Below are 21,236 nucleotides of genomic sequence, written 5' to 3' on the forward strand. Positions count from 1 at the left end.
AACACCACAACCGGTCCTTGGGGGAAAAAAAGTCAAACTCCTCTCGGTGCTGTGCAGGGCCCAAGACACTGCGGGAAGTGCCTTTTGGGGGAGCGCGAACCTTTGGCATCAGCGGGAGACTCGCCCTGGCCAGGGGCTGTTCTCAGTGAGGCGGCTGGAAAACGCCTCCGCGGCGAGAAAGCGAGCGCTCGCCGGAGATACAGAACTGGACAGATCAAGAAGTCAAGATTTTGCATTCCAACTATCTATAGGAAATAGGGTTTTTTTATTATTTCAAGTTTTCATAAAAATCCATAATTATTGAAATCAAAGTTACAGAAGAAAGTTCGTAACTTTTTATTGATTTTATTTCTTTTTTCTTTCTTTTTTTTTCCCCCCTCTGTTGCTTTTCCCTCTCAGTTATATCTGACACCAGAGTCCATCAGACAAAGTCCTTACAAACACAGGAGTCCTGAAGACATCGGCTGAATGTTTTCCTGGTATAAAGAAGAAGAGGAGGAGAAAGAGGTGGTGACAGTGCGGGTGCAGTGGGTTTGGACAGGGGCAGAGGGCGTGGTGGAAGGAGAGAGGTCGGTATGTTTGTAGCAATGTTTGTTTTTTAATTATTTTTTATTTGTTCATTTGTTCTTTTTTTTAAAAAAACAAACAACCACCATTATTATTCGCAAATTGTTGCCTGGTTAAATCATTTTCATGTTGAACTTGCGCGGCGCGTCAGCAGAGCTGATGCCTGCATCGGACTTGCGTGGCACGTACTCGATTTCAATGTTGTGCTTGGTGTTGCCTTTCCCCCGGCTCCACAGGAAGAGGAGCACCAGACAGAAGAGCACGACGCCCAGGAAGGAAATGAAGCCCATGGTGGTGGCGATGATGAGAGTCTTGATGTCAAAGGGGAAAGGCACGGTGGCGCGCGTGCTGTTGGCATCACTCTCGTTGGGCTGGTTGGAGATGAATGCGAAGGTCTTGTTGGGCTGGTGGGGCCAGTCTGGGGAGTAGCTGCGCACGTGCAGGTGGGCCAGCATGGTGTCGTTGCCACCTGCATTGCTGGCGATGCATAGGTAGGTGCCATTGTCCTGGATCTGGGCGTAGCGCACCTCCAGCGTGCCGTCAGGGAAGACAGTGAGCCGCCCGTTGGTTTTGGTAGAGATGAGGTGCTTCCGGGGAGAGAGCCACGTGATGGTGGGGGGCGGGTCCCCATCCGCCCGGCAGACAAAATGGACCGTGTGGCCTTCGTCCACAAAGATCTGCTGAGGTTTGCGGTCCCGTATCCGTGCTCGGCGGCAGGTGAAGTAGTTGGGCAGGAGGACGTCGGGGAAGTCTTTGAACTCCTTGCCCTGGACGAACTCGGGGGTGGAGCAGGTGGGCTGCTGCTTGTTGAAGTTCAGTCTCCATCGCCGCCGGAAAACCCAGAGCAGCCGACAGTCGCAGGCTAAGGGGTTGTTGTCGAGGATGAGCGTCTCCAGGTTGCCCACTGAGTGGAAGGCTGACTCCTCCAGGGTGGTCAGCAAATTCCCGGACACGTTCAGGATGCGCAGGTAATTGAGGCCACGGAAGGCGAAGGGCTCAACTGTGGTGAGCTGCCCTCCCACCAGCTGGATCTCCTGCAGCCTGAGCAGGTCATGGAGCATGGAGCCCTCGATGGTGACGATGGGGTTGTAGGACAGGTTCAGGAACCGGAGGTAAACCAAGTGCCTCACCGACACATACGGGATGGACGTCAGATTGCAGTGGGTGATGGACAAGGAGGTCAGGTTCAACCCGTAGAGGCAGTTGGACGTCATAGTATCCAGGTAGGGCCAGTGTGAGATCTCAAGGACCTTGAGCCGGTACAGCCTCTTGAATGAGTAATCCCGGATGGTGTTGATGTTCAGATGGCGCAGCCGCAGCACGATCAAGCCATGAAGGTGAGACAGGGCCTCCGTGGGGATGGAGGTCAGGTTGCATTTCTCCAGGGTCAGCTGCTCCAGGCTGTTGAGGCCACTGAAGGCCCGGTGGGAGATGTAGACAAGGTCATTGTCCCCCACCTCCAAAGACTTCAGGTTGTACAAGTCCTGGAACATGTAGTCTAGGAGGATCACAATTTTGTTCTCACTAATGTCTAGCTTGGTAAGGTTGCTGAGTCCAGTAAACACCCCCAAGGGGATCAGCTTGAGTCTGTTACTCCTGAGCCCCAGCGTCCTGAGGTTGAAGAGGTTGTTGAAAGCCCCAGGTTCAATGGCACTGATAATGTTCTCATTTAGCTCCAGCTCCTCCAGGTGAGGGTAGTTGGCAAATTCATCCTGGTTGAGGGTCTTGATGCGGTTCTTGCCCAGGTCCAGCAGCCTGGTCTCGGTTGGGATCCCCTCCGGCACGACCATGAATCGCTTCCGGTGGCATAGGACAGCGCGCTCCTGGGCGGAGCACTCGCAGCGCGGCGGGCAGCCCGTGGCGGAGCCGGACAGGATGGATCCCAGCATCAGGAGGAGAATCGGCTGCCAGCAGGCCAGGATTGGGCTGCGCATACTCGCCTCCCCAGCTACCATCCTATCTCTCACCTGCAGGTAACACGGGGGGGGAGAAAGAGCAAGGTGGATGTGAGCAAACAACAGGCACAGCCGCAGCAAAAGGTTTACAGTCCTGGCAGAGCTGACGTTAAGGCAAAAGGCACCGCTGAGGCAGAGCAGAGGTTCTCATTTTCCAGCTGAAATCCAGCCCTTTGGCTACAAGACCATCTCTCCTCCCCACCTCCCAACTTTCCACTTGATGATTGAACGTGCACAGACTTTGAGTGGAAAGCCTTGAGGAATCTGTGTCAGACAGACCTCGCTTCCTCGGCTTCTTAAAAAAAAAAAAAAAAAAATTTAATACTGAACACATCTATCTACATCCTATTTTAAGCTCTTGAAATTATTCAGTTCCCTGTAGATGGAGCCTGAATATAAAGACTGCTTTGCAAACGCAGAGGAGCTGAGCAAGGATTGAGCATCTGGGGGAACCCCGCTTGGGCTCGACTGGCAGCGGGGTGTCCGAGCAGGGAGCAACGGTGACAGCTCCATGGGGACCGGTCCCCTTCCCCTGTGCTTCCCCAGGCTCTGCAGTGGTCTCTCTGTCCCCCCTCCAGGGCTAGCCCCCTGCCTGCCTGCCTGCAAGTTGCAGACCTGCACCACTCCCCTCTGAGAAACAGCAACTGGTCAGTGTGTCTGCAGAGTGAGCTATAGCCTGACGTGAGGTCCAGGGGTGCTATGGGGTAAGGGGGTCTGGGGGGGGTTAGGTGGTCTGCCTGGTCTTGGCTGGGAAAGGCCCGGCCTCCTGCTGCCTTCCCTGGGGAGGGATGGGAGACGTCCTAGGGGGTTATGGTCTTGTTTGTGCTCCAGCCCATCGGCAGGTGGAAGCGAATGCTCCCTGTCATGCTGCCTTGGATGCATTTATTTCCTTGTTGCTCAAGCTGTTATGAGGGATCAAGTCATATTAATACTGCATATTAGATGTACAGCTACTCCAGACTGTGTTTATATCTATTGTTATGTGTACACTCTGCATTGCTTCCACTAATGCTATTTATGGCTATCGCTGAATATGCTCAATACATTACTTCCATTGGCTCCGTTTGTATCCATCATTATATATCCTGTACATTACTTTTCTGGCTCTGGCACTATTCATGGGTCTGGTACGCATTCTGTGCATTACTTCCATTGCATCTGTTTATATTCATCATTTCATACAGATGTATGACCCAAGTATAAGTTTTGGTCCCAAAAAATTTTTCAAAATCTCTTTGCAAGATGCAAGGATGAAAGATGATGGACGGGTCATAAAACCGTCCACCAGCGCCATCTCGGAAACCACCGGGCCTCGGCACGCCAGGTGATCTGGCTGTGAGGTCCCAGAGTCCCCACAGAAATCCTCCTGCCGTTTCCTCCCGGTTCGCTGTCCTTCTCCATCCCCTTTCCCCACTATCTCTGTGGTGGGGCAGGTCACTGGGGACCACCCGAAGCACATCACCCCCAAAGCAACAGGGTGCAGTGCCAGAAGCTGATCCCGCACAGCTCCCCTGGCAGTGCTGCTGAGCTCCCCCCTGCCGGCCCCGGGCCAGCAAGTCCCAGTCCAGTAGAAACATTTCCAGTGGGTTCGCTTGGGCCTGGGCCAGGCTGCAAGGAGCTGGTTGCTGGGTATTTACAATTCATCACCTCCCCCGTCATCGCCTCCTGCGTGCTGACGCTGCCGGGCAGTCCTACAAATACAAGCGGGGCTGGGGCCGGGACCTGTCGGAGGGATGTGCCGGTGCCCCGGGGCCAGGATGGCGCTGCCAGTGGGCAGCTCTCAGGCGAAGGGCTGCATATGGAATTGCTCCCCAGGCTTGTACTGCAGCCCTGGCCACCGCTGACCTGCCAGGGGTTCCCCGTGCTGCTGTTGCCGCCTCTCCCCATGGGCGGCACGTGGCCGGCGAGCGCCCGCTCCTCCTGCCCGCGAGTGCCGCCGGCACTGCTGCTCCCACGGCCCGCTTGCCAACGTGCGCCGGCTCGCTCGCGGCATCCCTCGGCTGGTGTTTCTCAGAAACCAATTCCCGCTCCTCACAGCCATGCTGAGAAAGCCATCAAAGCAAGCAAAACACTGCATGCAAAACAAAATACAGTCTAAGGGGCTTAATTATACCAGGGCTGAAAAGACTTCAGCTCATTAGAGTGCCAGGCAGCCGGCCTTATTTGGCTGTGTTCTGGGCTGAAATTTCAGCGCTGCCTGTGCGTGCAGCTGCATGCTGGTCCCTGCTGGGCACGGGGTGGGGGTGAGAGCCGAATCCTGCTGCAGGGCCCCATGCATGGCTCCTGCATTGGCTCGGACCTCCTCTGGGCCAAAATCTGCTTCTCTGCCGGTGGCGAGGGGATTGCACCTGCAACGCATTTGGTCCTGCGCTGTTGTCCCTGCACCAGCCTCGGTGGAGGGACAGCGGCCAGAGCTGCTGGGAGCGATGCGGTGCCAATGGCTAAAACATAAGCAAAGAGGTGATAGATGAATGAAGCAAAATCTGCATGGTGTTAAAGTCGAGACAAGCCCACTTGTGTAGAATTGGAGTCTAGACACACCTCACGTGTTATTAGTTCTCAGCTAAATTTAAATCCGTGATAAATACAATCCCTGACAAAAACATCCGTAATCTTAATAGCCAGAGCCACAGAAGAGCTTTGGGAGAAAGACAATGAATAAGCTGAAAAAATTCTGGGCTAAGATGAGCTTTAAATCACTTCTGGTTCCCATTTACCTCTGGTTGTTTCAGAAGGGAACATTTGTGCCTCATGGCGAGGCAGATATTAAGAGATGCCCTTCTAAAAATGACTCAAACAGTGATTATTGTGCGAGCTCAAGTCAACAACCCGCGCACGGCTTTCCACTGACCACCATGTATCCCTCCCGCAGCGGCTGGACTCGCGTCACGTCAGTGAACCTCAGCCCGGTTAGGGCTGTCCTTTTCGGCCGTCCTGCGTCTGCCGCCTCACGGTGCTGCAGTGCCCGGTGCTGGGGCCGTGGGTGCCGGCCGAGTGAGGGGCTGCAGCCTCCTCGGATGGGCTTGGGTGACGCTGGGGAGAGGGTCTGGTGTCTCTGGGGCAGAGACGGCAGTGGCTGCTCTCACCAATTGCTGCCTGCAGGAAACCGGGAAGTGACTGAGACAAAGTGCTACCAAACGTTGAAGCTCTCCCAGATTTACTCTGAGGACGACTGCGAAATGGGCTGGAGCACCCCTCCAGGGTGCCCAGCACGAGCTGCCAGGCAGGATCAGGCTACGTGGCTGTGATGCATGGGCCGGGCCAGGCAAGGGAGAGCTGCAGCCCTCTGGCGTGAACGTGGCTCTCATTTCTCACATAAAAAAAAGGAATCGGTAAGAAAGGAGCAGCTGCCAGACTCGCTGCCTTTAGGCAATGAGCAAACCAGCGCAGAAATCATGCCTGGAGCCACAGCGTCCACTCACCCCTGCCCTTGCCACCCTGCTGCCTGGGGACGAGGGCTCCAAAGGACAACCTCTTCCCGCAGGGAAGCTGCTAGACTCGGCCCAAGGTGCAGATGGGCACACTGGAGCCGTGCTGCCTCAGTGCTAAATGCAGTGGGATCCACCGAGTGTCTCTGGCTGGGATCAGCGCTGGGAGGAAAGATGCCATTCTGGGCCTGTGCCTGGAAATGCAGCCTGGGGACGGACTGGAGCATTGACGTGCGTGGGGTTCACTCCGTCGTGACGGGCACGGGCTGCCCCGGTGCGGGAGGAACGGCCGCAGGGAACCCAAACCCAGGCAATGACCCAGGAGGGAGCCCAGCCTCGGTACCTGGGTTTGCTCCCAAGGCTGCTGCTGCCCTCCTGCCCCGAGGGGTGGGCAGCACGCCTGGCCGTGCCCTCTGCTGTCACCACTGTCCTTTGGGCTGCCCCCCGCTCACCGCCCCACAGGGGTGCCCTGCGGCTGGGGCCGGGCTTGGTGCTCCTCAGCACCGAGCGATCCGTCTGCCACGCTGACAGCGAGCAAGCGGCAAAAATCCCCGAGTCAGCTATAAGCCCCACCTGGCAGCCATAAATTACAGTCTGGGAGACGTTCACCCTTGAACCAGATGCTTTCGAGAGCATCGAACGACAACAGGCAATTTAGGATGAAGAAAGGCATATTCCCGGGGGGGGCCACAGTGCTTTGGGGCTCAGCAGGACCGGGGGAGCGCGATCCCCACCCTGTCCATCCCTGTAGGAGCTGACCTTGCTTCAGGGCCATGGAGCACGCAGGAGTGAGCCTGATCCCAGCAGCGCCAGGCACCCACGCTGGGCTGCAGGGTGGATATGGGTATGGGTGCGGGCCAGCCACGGGCTCGCCCCCACCTCTGGTCTGCTGGCTTCGCACAAAGCTGCCGAAACACAGCTTTCGGAGTCAGTGCTCTCGTCTCCTCTAAGCTGCTCCAGCTAAATCAAATTTTATTGAACTTGACTACATTTTAGAGATAAAGACTACAGGTTTACAAATAAATATTTAACAACCTTTCCTGCTGCTAAAAGAGTTGCTTATCCAGACCCCAGGCTCTGCGCTAAGTGTTCCTGTAGCTATCTGCAAAGCAGCAAAACAAAGGGAGAAGCTTTAATTTGCCAAACACGTTCGTGCCCATTTCCTCCTCTCTCCATCATTCCCCCTGCGTCCAGCGCGCATTTCTGGGCCCTTTTGCTTTGTCTCTCTCTGTCTCCTCTCCACCCCACTGGCTCCCTCCTCCTCCTCTTTTCCCACCCAGTCCCTGGAGTGCAGGTGTCAGTAGTAGCTGCCCTTCTCCCCCGTGCCCGGGGATGCTCAGGGATGGGTGGGAGCAGGGGCCAGAGCACACAGGGTGGAGGGGGCAGTTTCCCTCCCGGGACCGCGCTGCTTCACATGTTTAAAAAGAAACCAAAGAGGGGAGAGCCTAAAGTCAGCCCCGAGTGCTGCCAGGGCTGGCTGGTGGGCAGCAGACAGGGTGGCTGAAGGCACAGTGCTGGGTGATGGAAAGCTGCCGCCAAATTTCCTCTAGACCTTCATTATTGGATGGGCTGTTAATGAAGGGCATGAAAACAGGCTGCTGCAGTGCAAAGGGCTGCCCTGTGGCCTGGCCTGGCCCCAAATCCTCCAGAAGCAGCACAGGAGGGTGTGAGAAGTGGGGGGAGAAACAGGCAGAAGCTGAGGAGGACCCCTCCAGCAATGCCTTGTTCAGGATGGTGGGCACGTACGAACAAGTCGTGCGAGGCAATGGACCACTGCAGGTTAGCCAGAGAGGAGACCACCCTCAGCCCCGCCAGCCACAAGCTGCCTGGGGTCACTGGCTCCCGCTCACCCATGTGAAGGCACGACTCTCCAGCCCGGAGCTTTTGCTCAGCTTTCTGAAGTATCTGCTTTCAGCTGCTCTGAGGCGGGAGCCTGGAATAGGTGCACGCAACCTGATCTGCTCTGGCAGTTGCTCTGAGGCTGTAAAAGAGCATGAAGAAGTATTTAAGATGCAAATCCCCTTCCGGCACTGACACCGCCTGGCTGGCACCAGCTACCCGCAGCAGCCAGCCTGCAGGACCGCCCCGCAAAAGTGTTTCCTCGTGGCAACGGGCTCTTCCACCCAAAACGTGGTGCCCCCAGCGCCACGAGGGATTAAGTCAGGGATGCACCAAGCCAAAGGGCAAGAAGAGCAGAAGAAAGGGGAGGGGGATGCACAGGGGAGGAGAAGAGGCCTAAAGCAGGCTGGGACACTGGGAGGGGGAGGCTTCGGCCCAGCCGTCCACTGATTTAGCTCTGGGCTGTGGATCTGCTCGACCCGATGCAGGGACAGATATGTATGGTGGAGGGACAACCAGCGATGGCCCAGAGCCAACTTGGAGAGCAGTTTTCAGGCTCGGCAGGCCTGTTATCAGAGCAGGGCAATGCGAAGGAGATCCTGGTCATCTCTGCAGGATGCTGAAGCTCAGAGCAGTTTTTGCTGAGGCTGTTTCTTGCTGTGCTCACATCTGTGCAAGAGCTGCTCACCCTTCTCACACCTTTGCTCCTTTGTTTTTAACGTCTTTTCTCACTCTTTGGCTGCACATGCTTCAGTGCCCCATCAGCAAAGAAAACATCCTGACAAGTGATCAATAAGTAATTGCAAAGGCAGCTGTGGATGCCGGGGGTGTAAAGCCCTGAGCTAGCAAGAGATAAATGAGGAATGTAAGGGTGCAGCGCACCGTGGAGCTCGGGCTCGGAGCCAGCCACACTCCCCTACTCATCAACTGAGGTGGCTGGGATGCGGGCTGGCCCACCGCTGCCGCAGCTGCTGCCAGTTGGTGGTTCAATGCTTCCTGTGTCAGGCAAGCCGGGAGGAGGCTGATTTTTTTTTTTTTTTTCTGCTTGTGAGACAAAGAGCAGGAGAGCTGTGTTTGCTGTGGGACTATCTCCCAAGGGTTGGCCTTGGGACTCCAGCGCTGGAGACATTTTGGGCTGGGTCAGCAGGAGAATGGTGTGCGCTGGGATGCTGGGAAGGACATGCACCAGCTAGTGGAATGGGCCTTCTTTTTCTTTCTTTATTTCAGCAACCCTCCTTGGGATTCCTGTCTCTGTGGACATGGGCTGGCTCACCAGGATGTTTTTAGGTGCTCATCCAAAGGCACCCAGCTCAGCAGGCACTCGAGTGATGAGCATACGCTGAGTGGAGGAGGCTTCAGTATAGCATGAGGGTCTCCGTAGATGTTTTTTCTTCCCTGTCTGTAGCTGTCAAAGGAGGATGGAAAAACCCCAGGCTCTTCTTAGGACTATGGAAACATTTGCACTGGAGAGGTGAAAGAAAGGTCTGTCCAATGAGTGTCTTTTGGGAGAGCCGCCAGGGTCACGATGGCATTGCGAAGGCATCCCCTGCGCTCTGCCTCAACGTGCCTGCGGCCAGCAAGGAGTCACGGGATGAGGCTGTCCCCGAGGCGGTGCCTGCAAAGGCCCTTTGGGGAGAGCAGGGTATCGGCAGCTGCCAGAGCCTGGGCCACCGTCCTGCTCCTGCTCATGCATGGAGAAAACTGCCTTCTCCTCCCAGCACAGCCCAGCCACAGCTGGCAGACGCCCTTTCTTGTTGCACTGGTGGGAGGATTGTTTTTTTCCTGGGAATGGGCTTGAGCGGTACCCAAACACCTTCTGCGCTCCCCAGAAGCGCTCCGAGCAGCCCCAGCACCAGGGAGGGCACTGCAAGGCTGGAGGATGGGGGACAGTGCAGGCAGCTTGGCCTCCCTGCCCACCTGCTTTGTGTGGCCCCGGTGCTGCCGGGGGGCAGCTCTGCATGGCTCAGCACGCTGCCGTGGTGCTGCTGAATCAGCTGGAGCGCAGCTGTACGGTGCCTGTGCTAAACCCTGCGTTTGAGTCAGGGGCAGGACACCACCTGATGTAGCATAAAAGCGTCTGGTACAAAGTCACCCCGCTGCCAGAGCACGTTTCCTCCAGAGCAGGAGCAGATGGCTTTTCTGTATGAGCTCGCCTCGATGGTTGGGCCGGTGACCGGTGGCTTCCTGCTCCCCCAGACCCAGGCACTGGCCCCTGAGGACAGTCCCTGCGCTGTGGCCAGCGCCAGCATCCCAGCAGCGAGGTGGGCAGGCCCTGCCAGGCTGAGCTGCTGCTCCTGGTAATCCCAAATCACAAACCACACCTGGGGATGCCACGAAGGGCCTGGCAGGGGCAGCCGTCTGGCACCAAGACAAGCTGCTCCCTCCCCACCACTGCCTGCCTGGGGACATCCCATCCCCTCCGGCCATCAACCTCTGCCAAAAGATGTCCCATGGCTCTGCAGTGCCCTGGAGCTCTGCTCAGCACCCAGAGTGGGGATGGGGCACCCATCAGCTGCAGCAGCAGAAAACCAGGGCCACAAGCAGAGATGGGGAACACCCCCGGTGCCTTCTGCCCTCCTTTACCCAGGGCTGGCTCAGCAGGAGAGCAAATGCCAAACCAGCCCCATGAGCAATCTCACTCCACAGGGCCATACGGGGACATCGCTGAAGCTTTGCGATGTGACCAGCTCTGATAGCCACGAGTCCAAGCCTCTGCATCCCCACTGTGTCCCTGCAACTGCCTGAAGGTGGAAACCGCAGATCAAAGTCCCAAACGCTGTGCAGCCGCAGCAAGTGAGGACCAGCGAGCACGTCCCAAGCCTGCAGTGCCACAGAGCAACATTGCTGCCAGGGATTGGTCACGTTCCTTATGTTTAATTTAAGCTTAGACCATACTTACTTAGACTGCACCACTTCTGTTCCCACGCCACGTCCCTTAAATATCCCTACAACCAGTGCAGGATACCTAGAAAAGTAAAAAGGCTGCTCCAGAGCGCTGCATATTCCTCTGGAAACCTTTGGGAATTAGCGAGAGGACTTCAGAGAACATAAACCCAGCAGCTTCGCTGACTCCTGGGAAACCTGCTGATTTACCTCCCTTTAGGACCGGCCCTGATATTTTTATACTGCTGCCTAGAATAAGTGGCCTTGGAAGCCTTTCAGAAGAGACCAACTGCAGCCCAGCCCAGCAAAGATGGCTCTGTGATAACCCATTGGCAGGACAAGCTGCACGGGGCAATGAGGACGTGCCGTGCTGCCAGGACCAACAGCCCTGCGAGCGCCGGGCGGCATCGGCAGAGCTGTCCCTGCCCTGTCTCCCGCAGGGATGCAAGGGCAGAGCAGGGTGGTGGGCTTGGGCAGGGGCCTGGCTGTGTTTCAGGGCGTTGCAAGAGATGAAAGCCCTGGTCCTCTTCATCCACCTCCTTTCCCGACTCCTTCCCGGCAAGCCAGATCTCTCTCTCCCCACCCTCTCCACAATTATTATTAAGTTTCATTCACATAATAACAAATTTAGTACTGCAGGAATTTCCAGAAAGCGAGAAGTGGAGAAAAAAGGGAGCCAAAGAAAGCATGAGTGATGGCAAATGCGGAGAGAAGATTCCTCTTCCCAGCCTGGCTTTTTCTGTGCTGGTTTTACATGTATAATTCTTTTTTCTTTCCCCTTTTCTCGCTTGTTTGATTTTTGCATTATTTATGGCTTGTCTTCAGGGCCTGTATTTGCTGTTATTGTTTCATTCAACAATAAAATAGATTAGATAAAAACAAACCGTGCTGAGCCACGGCTGAGCCCGCCTGTCCTGCAGTCAGCTGTACCCACGAAGCCAGGCAGAGCGGGTGCTGCTGGTGTGAGTGGCCAGGCAGTACCAGCCAGCCGGGGACGAGGGGTCACCACCTCGCCAGCCCTTCCTAGCCCAAATCCCTGTGGCAGGGAGGTGCTGCAGGATGTGGCCTGGCCAGGATTTGGGCTCCAGGTGCTGCTGGCCCTGCCGATACGTGTCCTCTGCAGGTATGGGGGCTGCGCACAGAGCTCCTGGGGTCCTGGTGCTGCACCCAAACCTCAGACCTTCCCCAAGCAAGAATGAAAAGGTGTGAAATGCTGGTTGGGAGGAGAAACCGAAGCACTGGAAACTCTGGGATTTTTTAGGGCAATTTCATGAAATCCGACGTATTGATTTCACTAGCAAGGGTGCCCCAAGCTGAGCTGGCGCTGGCTGCGGGTGCTGCGCCTCAGCAAATCTCAGCCCCCAGGCGCTTTGGGAACGGGTCCGGCTGCGCAGTGTTGTGCCTGGGAAGGGCTCGATGCGGGGCAGGCAGCACTGCCCCACGGCTGTGAAGCAGCTGGAGCAGAGGCGAAAAGTGCAATCGGTTTAAAGCCTACGATAAGGGGTGTCAGCACGCCAGCAGCATCAGCCGCGCCACGGGGAGTCGTGCGGTTCCACGGCCCTTTCTGTCTTCTAGTGGGCGACTGCACTGAGCCCGTCGGCATGGAGAAAAAGGAGGGACCCAATGTGGGGATGGAGCGGTTCCCCCGCTGCCCTCAATGGAGGACAGTTTTAGGGTGGTTTTGTTGTGTTTTGTTTGAGCCGAAAGAGATGCTTTCTGCCCCTTCCTCCTTCTCCCCAGTGATGTTGATAATAATACAGAGCCTGCACTCTCGGCTGTATGTGAGAACAAAAGTAATCACAGGGAAAAACAGTGCATAGAAATTAAATCGGAAATGCAAGGCCAGGGTTTCCATTTCAGTTCAGCTTCTGTATCTTTCCCCATTGAAAAGGATAAACAGGCTGAGCACAAATCAGTTTAATGGCAGCACCTAATGGCAGCACAATTCCATGTTTCCTAGAGCAAATCGTAGCTCAAGCCCAAAGCGGCAGCGTGATACGCAGCACGCCAGCTCCGTGGGACGGCCACGGCATGGCACAGCCCCAGCGGAGCGTTGGGGGACCACCGGGGCCCCAGCAGCACTTGCTGCCCTCGGCAGCAGTGCTGAAATAACCTGGTTCACCAGGGTACAAGAGGGGCTGGTGTTCCTCTCCAGGCTCAGGGATGCTGGTAGGCCCTTGCCTGCCCGATTCCCAGCAGAAAAGAGGTGCCCCTTTGGGTGTCCCTCTGGGTGTCCCTCACATCTCTGAGGTCCTGGTGGCAGACTCGGACCCACTGGGAGCTTGCAGAGCTGTGCCAGGCTGCTCCCCCAGCATGGGCCAGGCAAGAAGGTTTTCACACTGCTCAGTGCTGTGGCCCTAATTCCTTTCCTTCATCTGGCTCCTACAGTGCACGTTCATTTAAAGCACGGCTACAGCTGCCATTTACATTTTCTACCTAATCCTCGTTGCTGTGCCTTGCTCTGTGGTACAATGCACAAGTTGCTTGCCAGTGGAGCTGGGGCAGAAGCAAGCTGCTGGGCCAGTGCTCACCCGTAATGCCCCTCCTGGCTCCCCAGGCTCACATTTTGGGTTAGACCATATCAATTTGGCTCTCAGTGACTGCCCCCAATCCAAAGGGGCGATGGAGAAAGGCCAGGTTCAGGTACAGGAGGGAGAAGTTTGCCTGCACAGAGGGTAAGAAGAGCCTCTGAGAGTGCTCAGACTTTGCTCGCCACCCACAGGTTGCCTCTGAGGTCTAAATCAGTTGTTTTCCATTTCACACTCGACATCTCAAATCCAAACAAAGAGCTGAAAGAATAGATCACGTCAAAATATTTCTGCTTTTCCCTCCTACGAGAATTCCCCATCAGAGACCAATCCAATTAAGGTGCTGGTTATGAAATTAACCATAATTACAAGAGCAATATTTAATGTTTTGCATTCTGATGAAGAAACAGAATGGAAATGACAAAAAAAAAATATGTGGGTCCTACTGGGATAACTAAGAGCAATGTGGGGTGGTGGGGAGGAAAGGGCTGCCAGGGGAGTGAGGGCTGTGCAGGGTGGCAGTGGCTGGCCTGCACCATGGGTGCCCAGCCTGGGGACACCACAGCAGCAAGGGCAGGGACTGGGTGCTCATGGGCACATCCCTCAGGAAGCAGTGGCCATTCTGTCCTCCAAAGCAGGCAATCAGCCCCGCCTGATGGTTGCCAGCAGGTATTTTGCCGTTTGAGCATCGCTCGGACAGTGTTGGGCCGCACGAACCATGTCCTGGGAGGCACAGCCCAGTCCTGCACCTCCTCCCCCGTCTCCACTCCCTGCAGGGACCCTCCCAGCTCACCCACAGGACTGTCCCCAGCTCAGGACACCGACCCCAGCCCTCAGACAAGGGACATGAAAGCTTCAGTGGGCAAAGCCTTCGGCCTCTGACCAGGACACCTGGGTCCTCCTCTGGAGCCCAGAAGAGTCATGTCCATGTGTGGACACACGTCGACTGCAGGATGCTGTGGGCACTGAAAGGCTGACTGACTTAGAGAGACACATGAAAAAAATTACAGAAGAAAACATGCAGGATGGTTAAACAGAAGCCATTTCTGTGCTTAACCAGGAGAATGAGCGAAACCAAGCCGAGCTCCCTGGCCCCCGTGACATGGATACTGACCTCCTGCCTAGCCTGGTCCCATGCTTAGTTAGGAGATGCTGTTTGGATGGGATATGGGGCTGTGGAGGGCAAGGGATGGTTGGCGAGGACTGAGCCACTGGTGGGGCTCATGGCAGGGCTCCCCCCCAAAATGGCTGTGCTGCTGCCAATGCATCAATACGCTCTGTGCGTCCTCTTGGCATGGCCTGGATGGGTTCTGTCAGTCAGAACAGCTGTCTGTCAGCTGCTCCCGGAAGGTGGGAATCACCTGGGTCTTGCCGGCATGACCCGCTGCTCTCAGGGATGGAGGGAGCCTCACGCTCCCTGCCCGGGCTAAAGAGGTGATGAGGCCCTCTGTGGCATTTATCAGCATTTATTCAATTGCCTGGGTCAAGCTGACAATTAAAGCTGCCCGCTCAGACACGGCTACCTCTGTGCGACCTGTCTTTCTCCTGGCTCGCCGTGCCAAGGAGGGGCAGAGCCCACGCTGCGCTGCTGACAGCGCTCCCAGGGCTGGGGAAGCACTGGGGGGGCCACGGCTGCTGTTTCACCCCTTCCCCAAGCCAGCCCCGTCCTCAGATGCTCCTCTCCCTCTCTGTACCACATGTGTCCTGACGCTGTCCCAAAGGCTGCAAATTCAAACAGCCACCAAAACTGGCTGTTTGTTAGTAAGACATGTCCGCAGCCAGGGTCACAGGGAGCTGGGACACCCAGAAAAGGCACAGAAACCTCTCTCCATGCAGCCACTCCCCTCCGCAAGCTCCAATTTTAGTCCCCCCAGATGGAGAGAGAGAGGGGGAAAAAATTGACTTGGAAGAAAATTGAGGCCGTGGCCTGCAGTTGCTTTCTCCCTTCATTTTTCTTGGGTTGTTTGATTTGAGCAAATCATTTGTAGCCCTCTTCTCTCTCATCCCAGCCTTCCCTGCTACCTGACAAGCTCTTCTGGCTCTTTTCCCACCAAAAGCCATTTCTGCTCATGCTAGGATAAACCCTGCTCCCTTCACTTCTCAGGATTTAGCAGAGAATAGAGGAGAGCTGCTGACTCAGTGCATTGAATGTGTTTGAGAGCCAGGCAAACACCCCCCCTCGCCAAGCTGTGCCGTGATTTGCAGTGCCGGCTGTGCCCTCTTCTCGCCGGCTCCGAAGCACTGCCACGGTGGCCGGTGTCAAGCATAAAGGGCGAGTATGGGGACACTGAGCTCATGTTAGCCTGTACCATGGAAGGAGAGTCAATATGAGCCAATGGCACCGCTAACATCCACCCCAGTGCCAGCAGAGCCCAAGCAAACTGCCCAAGCCAAGGGGGGATCCAAGGACTGGCAGGACTCAGCTGAGGTGATGTGGAAAAGTGTCTCTCCAGCAGTATCCACACCCAAAGCTTTGCGAAAGAGTTGGTGGAGTCATGTTTTCCACCAGGACATTCACAGAGAGATGCCCATTGCAAACACGTCCTCCCCTGCCTTGAGGGGATGGGGTCCAACCTCCAGCGGTGACACAGATGTCACCAGAGAGCTGTCACAGCAGCCTGCACCCAACAGCCGTCCAACACACCCGGGCCCGTCGCTGCCCGGTGACAACCACGTACATGAATCAACATGGGTAATGATGGGTATATTAATCCTCATCGAACCACAATAGGTTTGGTTGTGCTTTATAATTCAGCAACCGTAATTACACTATAATTACACTATAACTGTGGAGTTATTATAAAGTGATTTATCAACCCATGAAATAAAACCTCAAGTTAAAGGATTTTATACTTGTTACATAGATCAAACAGTATAAACTCCAGCATCATTACAGTGGCTGTATTAAGCAGGAAACTAAAGAAATAATAAGTCATTCAGTCATGCTGTTAACCTTCCAGTGATATGAAACAGTGGTAATTAGAGGTATCACAGAGTAATTACATTATAGGTGTAGAGTAACTGCAGCACGGTACAGTATTACAGAAGTATAACTATTCGTTTTGTAATTAATCCCTCCACAAAAAGGCTTGGAAAACCTGACTCTTCCCCAGCTGCTGTAAACTCAGCTCCACTATCTTCTCCAGTCGCTTCCTACCTGTCCCGTGGGAGCCTCAGGGAAAGCCGGGGCTGCCCGAGCACCCAGTGCAGGCAGGTGCCACTGTCTGTGGCCCTGCCAGCTCTGAGCTGCTGGCGGGGGGCTTACAGCTGAGAGAGGAGGAGAAGCCCCCTCCTGCTACCCGGTAACCTGCAAAGCCCCCACCAGGGACACGGCTGCCTCCAGGGAGTGTCTGTCTCTCTCCCAGCGCGGCAGGCACTGGGGAGGGAGCAGAAGGGCCTGGCTATGGGGAAAACTGCCCCAGCTTGTCTGCAGGAAGACGCGGAGGCTTTAGCCCAGGGACACATTTCTGTCTCGGCCTCACTCACCAGCCTGGCTAGGCTAAGAGCTTCAGAGACCACTTCTCCATGGTATTAAGCTACTGAGCCAACGTGCTCCAGGAAGGAGCCAGGAGCAGCAGGTGAGAAGGCACTGCCAGCCCTGACTTCTCCTCCCACCGAGCCCCAGCCCACACTGCTGGGATGGCTGGATGGCTGAGTGGGACTTCATGCACCGGGACAGTGAGGTTGCCCCTCGGCTCGTGGCACCTGGGACACGCACGGGGTGTCACTTGCAAAAGGTCCGGGAGAGGGACAAGGAGCACACTTGAAACCGGGGGAACGGACGCAGAGGAAGGGGGTCGAACAAAGGTTTGGGCTGTGGCACTGGTGTGGGGCTGGGATTGCTGCCTTTGTGGTGGGGCTGGGTTGGGCAGCACAGGCAGACCTGGTAAGGTCCATGCAGCCCCCGTGCCAGCGGGCTGGCTGGAGACACAGCCACGCTGCCGCTCCACGGCTGCCTCTGGCAGGCGTGAAGGTCAGGTCAGGGCTGCTGCAAGTGGCAGAGCAGCGAGGAGAGGGTTAAGGCTGGCAGGAGGACTGGGATGGGGATGTGGAAGGGCTATCATTTCAGAGCTGGGCTCCGTTAGGTGGTGCAGAGGAAGGGGAGACGGAGGGAGAAGGAGCAGATCTGCAGAGTGGGGCTGCTGCTCCTGGGGATGCCTCAACTGCTCTGCCCCATGCTCCCCCCGCAGGCCGAGACCCTGGAGAACAGCGTGGGCTGGGGGCAAGCGTGGGGCTGTCACGCCGGTCGCCTGCTGCAGCCCAGCAGGTAGAGCCGCTTTGCTGGAAAGGGCATTTGCTGGGAAAGGACCGTGGATGGCGGCGACTGCTCGGGCGGTAGCTGGGCTAGTGGCAGGCAGGGAGAGGCAGCAGAGCCTCGGCTTCCCCAACCAGCACGGACCCGCGGCGAGGAGAGCTGATCCCACCGGTGCCCACGCTCACCCGCTGTCCCTCCCTCCCAGTGCAAATCACTTGCCCAGCACCAACACTGCCAGTTCTTCTCGGAGGTGGCTCCTCCGGCACCTGGAGTGAACCATGCCTCTACCCTTCGCTCGGGCTATTTATACATCCGAGGCGCAAGGTGAAAAAATCCGATCACCTACACTCGGTATTCAGAGAGCAACAAGCAATGGCACTGCCCGGGAGGATTCCCAAAGCCCTTCTAGCCAGCAGGCTCTTGGGCATCCTCCCAACCCCGGCTGCCCTGCGAAGCCCCTTCAACATTAACCCCTTCTTTTTTCTGCCAGACGCAAACCGAGGGCTGAGCCCGCGCTGGCACCCTGACCCTCCCCAGCACCTCCGGGCTGGCTCCTGTGCGTGGAGCTGAGCCCAGGTGGGGGGAACCCTTCAGTGCCCTCAGAGCCCCCCTGGAGCCTGAGGGATCATCCTGTCCAGCAGTGACTCCCCACGGCCCGACTCACCTGCCTCCAGGCTGGGGGCTGGTGATGGAGAGGTGAGCCCCCGCCCTGAAAAATTACCCCCCCAGGGCTCCTGCCTCCAGCCTGGTCCCTCAGGGCTGGAGAGCTCTCCCTGCCCGTATTTAACCCTTGGTGTCTCTGCCCCGGGGACAGGCAGAGGGCCGATTCCTCCTCTTGAATTAACCCTTGCAGGCTGGGGAGCTGGGCACTGCCTGCTTGAGGGCCGATCCCCCTGCTCCCCAGCAAGCCCTGGCAGGTAGCGCTGTCCCGGCCATCCATCCCCTACCTGAATATGTAATCTGCTCCAGACCGGCTAACTCATCTGCTTAACTACCGGGGGGAGGAGGAGGAGAGCTCCCACATCAGGATGCAGCTCTGCGCTCTCCTCGGCACCGCCGAGCCCCAGCCCTCCGCCGGGCGAGTCAGCCCCGGGTGGCCGGGACCCCAGCCCCGCAGCCCGGCCCCGCCTGGCTGCAAGCTGCCTCTTCCCGCAGGGGCTGGGCAAGGGGCTGCGGGGAAAGGCAGGGGAGACGCGCAGGGGGGGCTGGGGAGGAGAGCGGCAGAAGGAAGACGCCCGAGCAGAGCAGGGCGGTGGAGGCGGCAGGATCGGCGCCAAGAGGGGCTGGAGGACGGCAGGGCCCCGGGGCACACGTCCGTCCGTCCATCCCCGCCGCGGGCAGCCCCCGGCCCCGCTGTCCCTTCCCTCCCCACCCCGGCCGGCGGTGCCCGCCCCGGCTCCCCGGACCCCCGCCCCGGGGCGCGGTGCCAAGCCGGCACCGGCGGGCACCGGCGGCACGTACCCCCCCCCCCCCGCACCCGCCGTGCCCTCGCCGGTGCACGCACGAAGTTCCCGGCCCGGCACCCCCCCGAGCACCGGCGCGGGTCCGGCCCGAGGGCGGCGACGCGGCTCCGGCCGGGGGACACACACACACACGACACGACACACCCGGACGGAGCCCCCAGCTCCCCCGCACCGCCGGTCCCGCCAGCCCCGCTCCGGCATCCCCGTCTCGCTTACCTGCATCTCATTCTCGCCGGCGATCTCCTTCGGTCAGAAATGGCATCTCCCCCGGCCCCCACCCCCTCCGCCAAAACCTCCACCTGCAGTAACGCAGCTCCCCCTCTCCGCAGCGACAGCACGAGGGGCGGCGGCGCTCCCGGGTCCGAGCCGCCCCCCCCCAACCCCAGCCCCGAGCCCGGGGGAGGGCCGGGCCGGGCACGGGGCCGCTCCGGGGCCGCCCTAGGGACGCGCGGTGACCGGTTGCCTCCCCTCCGCGCCCGCCGGGCGGCCGGCGGCGGCGGTGCCGCTGCGGGGCGGCGGTGGCGGCATCGCCCCACCGGGCGGGCTGGCAGGGCCCGGGCTCCGCACGCCCGCTGCCGCCGGGCGGGTCTGCAGCGGCGGGGGCCGGGCCGGGAACCGCCGCCGCCGCCGCCGCCGCGCCGGCCCCCCGCCTCCCCTCCGGGAGGAGCCGCCGGCGGGCGCGGGGCGGTGCGCGGAGCGGCGCGGGGGACGGGAACGGCGGCGGCGGCGGCCGCGGTCAGTCCCCTCCTCCCGCCGCCTCCCCCGCTCCAGCGCGGCGAAGGGAGGCGAGAGCCGGTGGGGGGGTGTGCGGGGGGTGTGCGGGGGGTGTGCGGGCCCCCCCGGGGCCGGGGTGGGTGGGGGGAAGCGGTGCTTTTCGCGGAGGGGCCGCTGTGCGAGGTGCCGAGGGTGCCGTGGCACCCGCAGACCGTAGCGCCTGTCTCCGGGATCCGGCGGCAAAGCGGGGCCGGGACCGGTGGCCCCCGGCAGCCCTTGCGGGGCGGGGGGGGGCACCGGCAGTCCCCGCTCCTCCGGCGGGGCTCGCAGAGGACGGGTTGGAGGAGCGCCGCTGGTCGCCCGTGCTTCAGTGCCCAGCCCTGCTTGAGCCTGCTGAGGGAAGATGCCGGGCTACCCTGGAGATTTCAGAGCGGTCCGTCCTGCAGCAGCGACCTCTGCAAAGCGGTTCGCTCCTCTTTTTTTCACTGCCCCCCCCCTCCCCCGCCAGCACATGAGAGGAAAAGGGCTACAAGGCTGGGGGGGGGGGGATGCCTCTGAGGACCGATCTGGGACCTGGTGATCCCAAAGGCTGCCTCCTGAGAGGCTCGGCGCATGCTGAGCTGGTGGCATCTCATTCAGAACTAAGTGCACGACTTCCCGAGCGCTGCCCACTGCTTCACCCCCTTCCATAATGGACACTGATTTATCGAGCAGCATTAGCAGATTTGCCCAGCGCTGGCTCTTCCAGCGGAGGCTGATTTCTCTGGCAGTAATGGACACAAACTTTGCTTCTAATGTGCACTTTCCCCTCCTGCTTCCTCTCAGCAGGGCTCTCCTGGGGCGCTTCCCGCTCTGTCCTGTTTCTACCCAGCTGTCCTCGCAGCGTGGCCGGCTGCGGGCCAAGGCGGACCCAAGGCAGCTGCACCAGGGCCCTCCGCATTGGCACGGGCTGGGGCCAGAGGCTCTGCGGGAGTCCTTTCGCTGGGTCCCATGAGCCTTCCCTTGGACGGCTCTTTCAGCCGGTGGGAGCTTTGGAGGAAGACGATGGCTTGGCCTTCCTCCACCAGCCATTTAACCAAGCCCGGGGGTGGAGATTCCCATGCAGAGCACCCCTCTGGGCTGGCCTCCCTTCCTCCCTCCTGCGAAAGCGGAGCTGCGTGCTTGCCCCAGCCCTCTCCCGTGCGATGGTGTCCCCCCAGCCTGCAGGGAGGCCGGCGGGCAGCGTGCCAGAGCTGGGCCAAACACCTACGGGTGCCTGCTGTGGAGCACGGGAGCCCAGTGGCTGTCCCGAGCTCACGTCCCTGCGGTGGGCTACAAGCAAACCCAGCGTGGTGTGAGCCCCCCTCCACACTCCGCAGAGGCTTCTGCCTCCCCAGAGCCCTCAGCGGAGCTCATTATCCTCCTGCTCAGCACACGCGAGCTTCTGAGCGGAGCAGGAGTAAACAAAGGGTAGGCACCGCAAGCTTGCCAGCTGAGGGCTGAATCACTCCAGCTCCCTGCTCCCGCTCAGTGCTCCTGCCCACTCCTAGGCTGCCGCCTCTCCTCCTGTGGGCGCAGACCCCGGCTCGGCTGGGAGGGTGGGTGCCTGTCAGGCATGCAGCCCT

The 21,236-nt window shown here is 58.6% G+C and overlaps 1 protein-coding gene across 1 annotated transcript; it reads right to left on the bottom strand.

The window, feature by feature from the left end:
- Positions 1 to 222: 222 nt before the first annotated feature.
- On the bottom strand, positions 223 to 19,657 carry LINGO1 (leucine rich repeat and Ig domain containing 1). Its single transcript, XM_075045618.1, has 2 exons — positions 19,135 to 19,657; positions 223 to 2,534 (listed from the first exon to the last, which is right to left on the bottom strand). The coding sequence occupies exons 1-2, from the start codon at positions 19,138 to 19,140 to the stop codon at positions 681 to 683; spliced, it is 1,860 nt and encodes a 619-aa protein (XP_074901719.1). The 5' UTR covers positions 19,141 to 19,657; the 3' UTR covers positions 223 to 680.
- Positions 19,658 to 21,236: the final 1,579 nt, after the last annotated feature.

Source organism: Buteo buteo, chromosome 13 (assembly GCF_964188355.1).
Source record: "Buteo buteo chromosome 13, bButBut1.hap1.1, whole genome shotgun sequence".
Classification (NCBI taxonomy): Eukaryota; Metazoa; Chordata; class Aves; order Accipitriformes; family Accipitridae; genus Buteo; species Buteo buteo.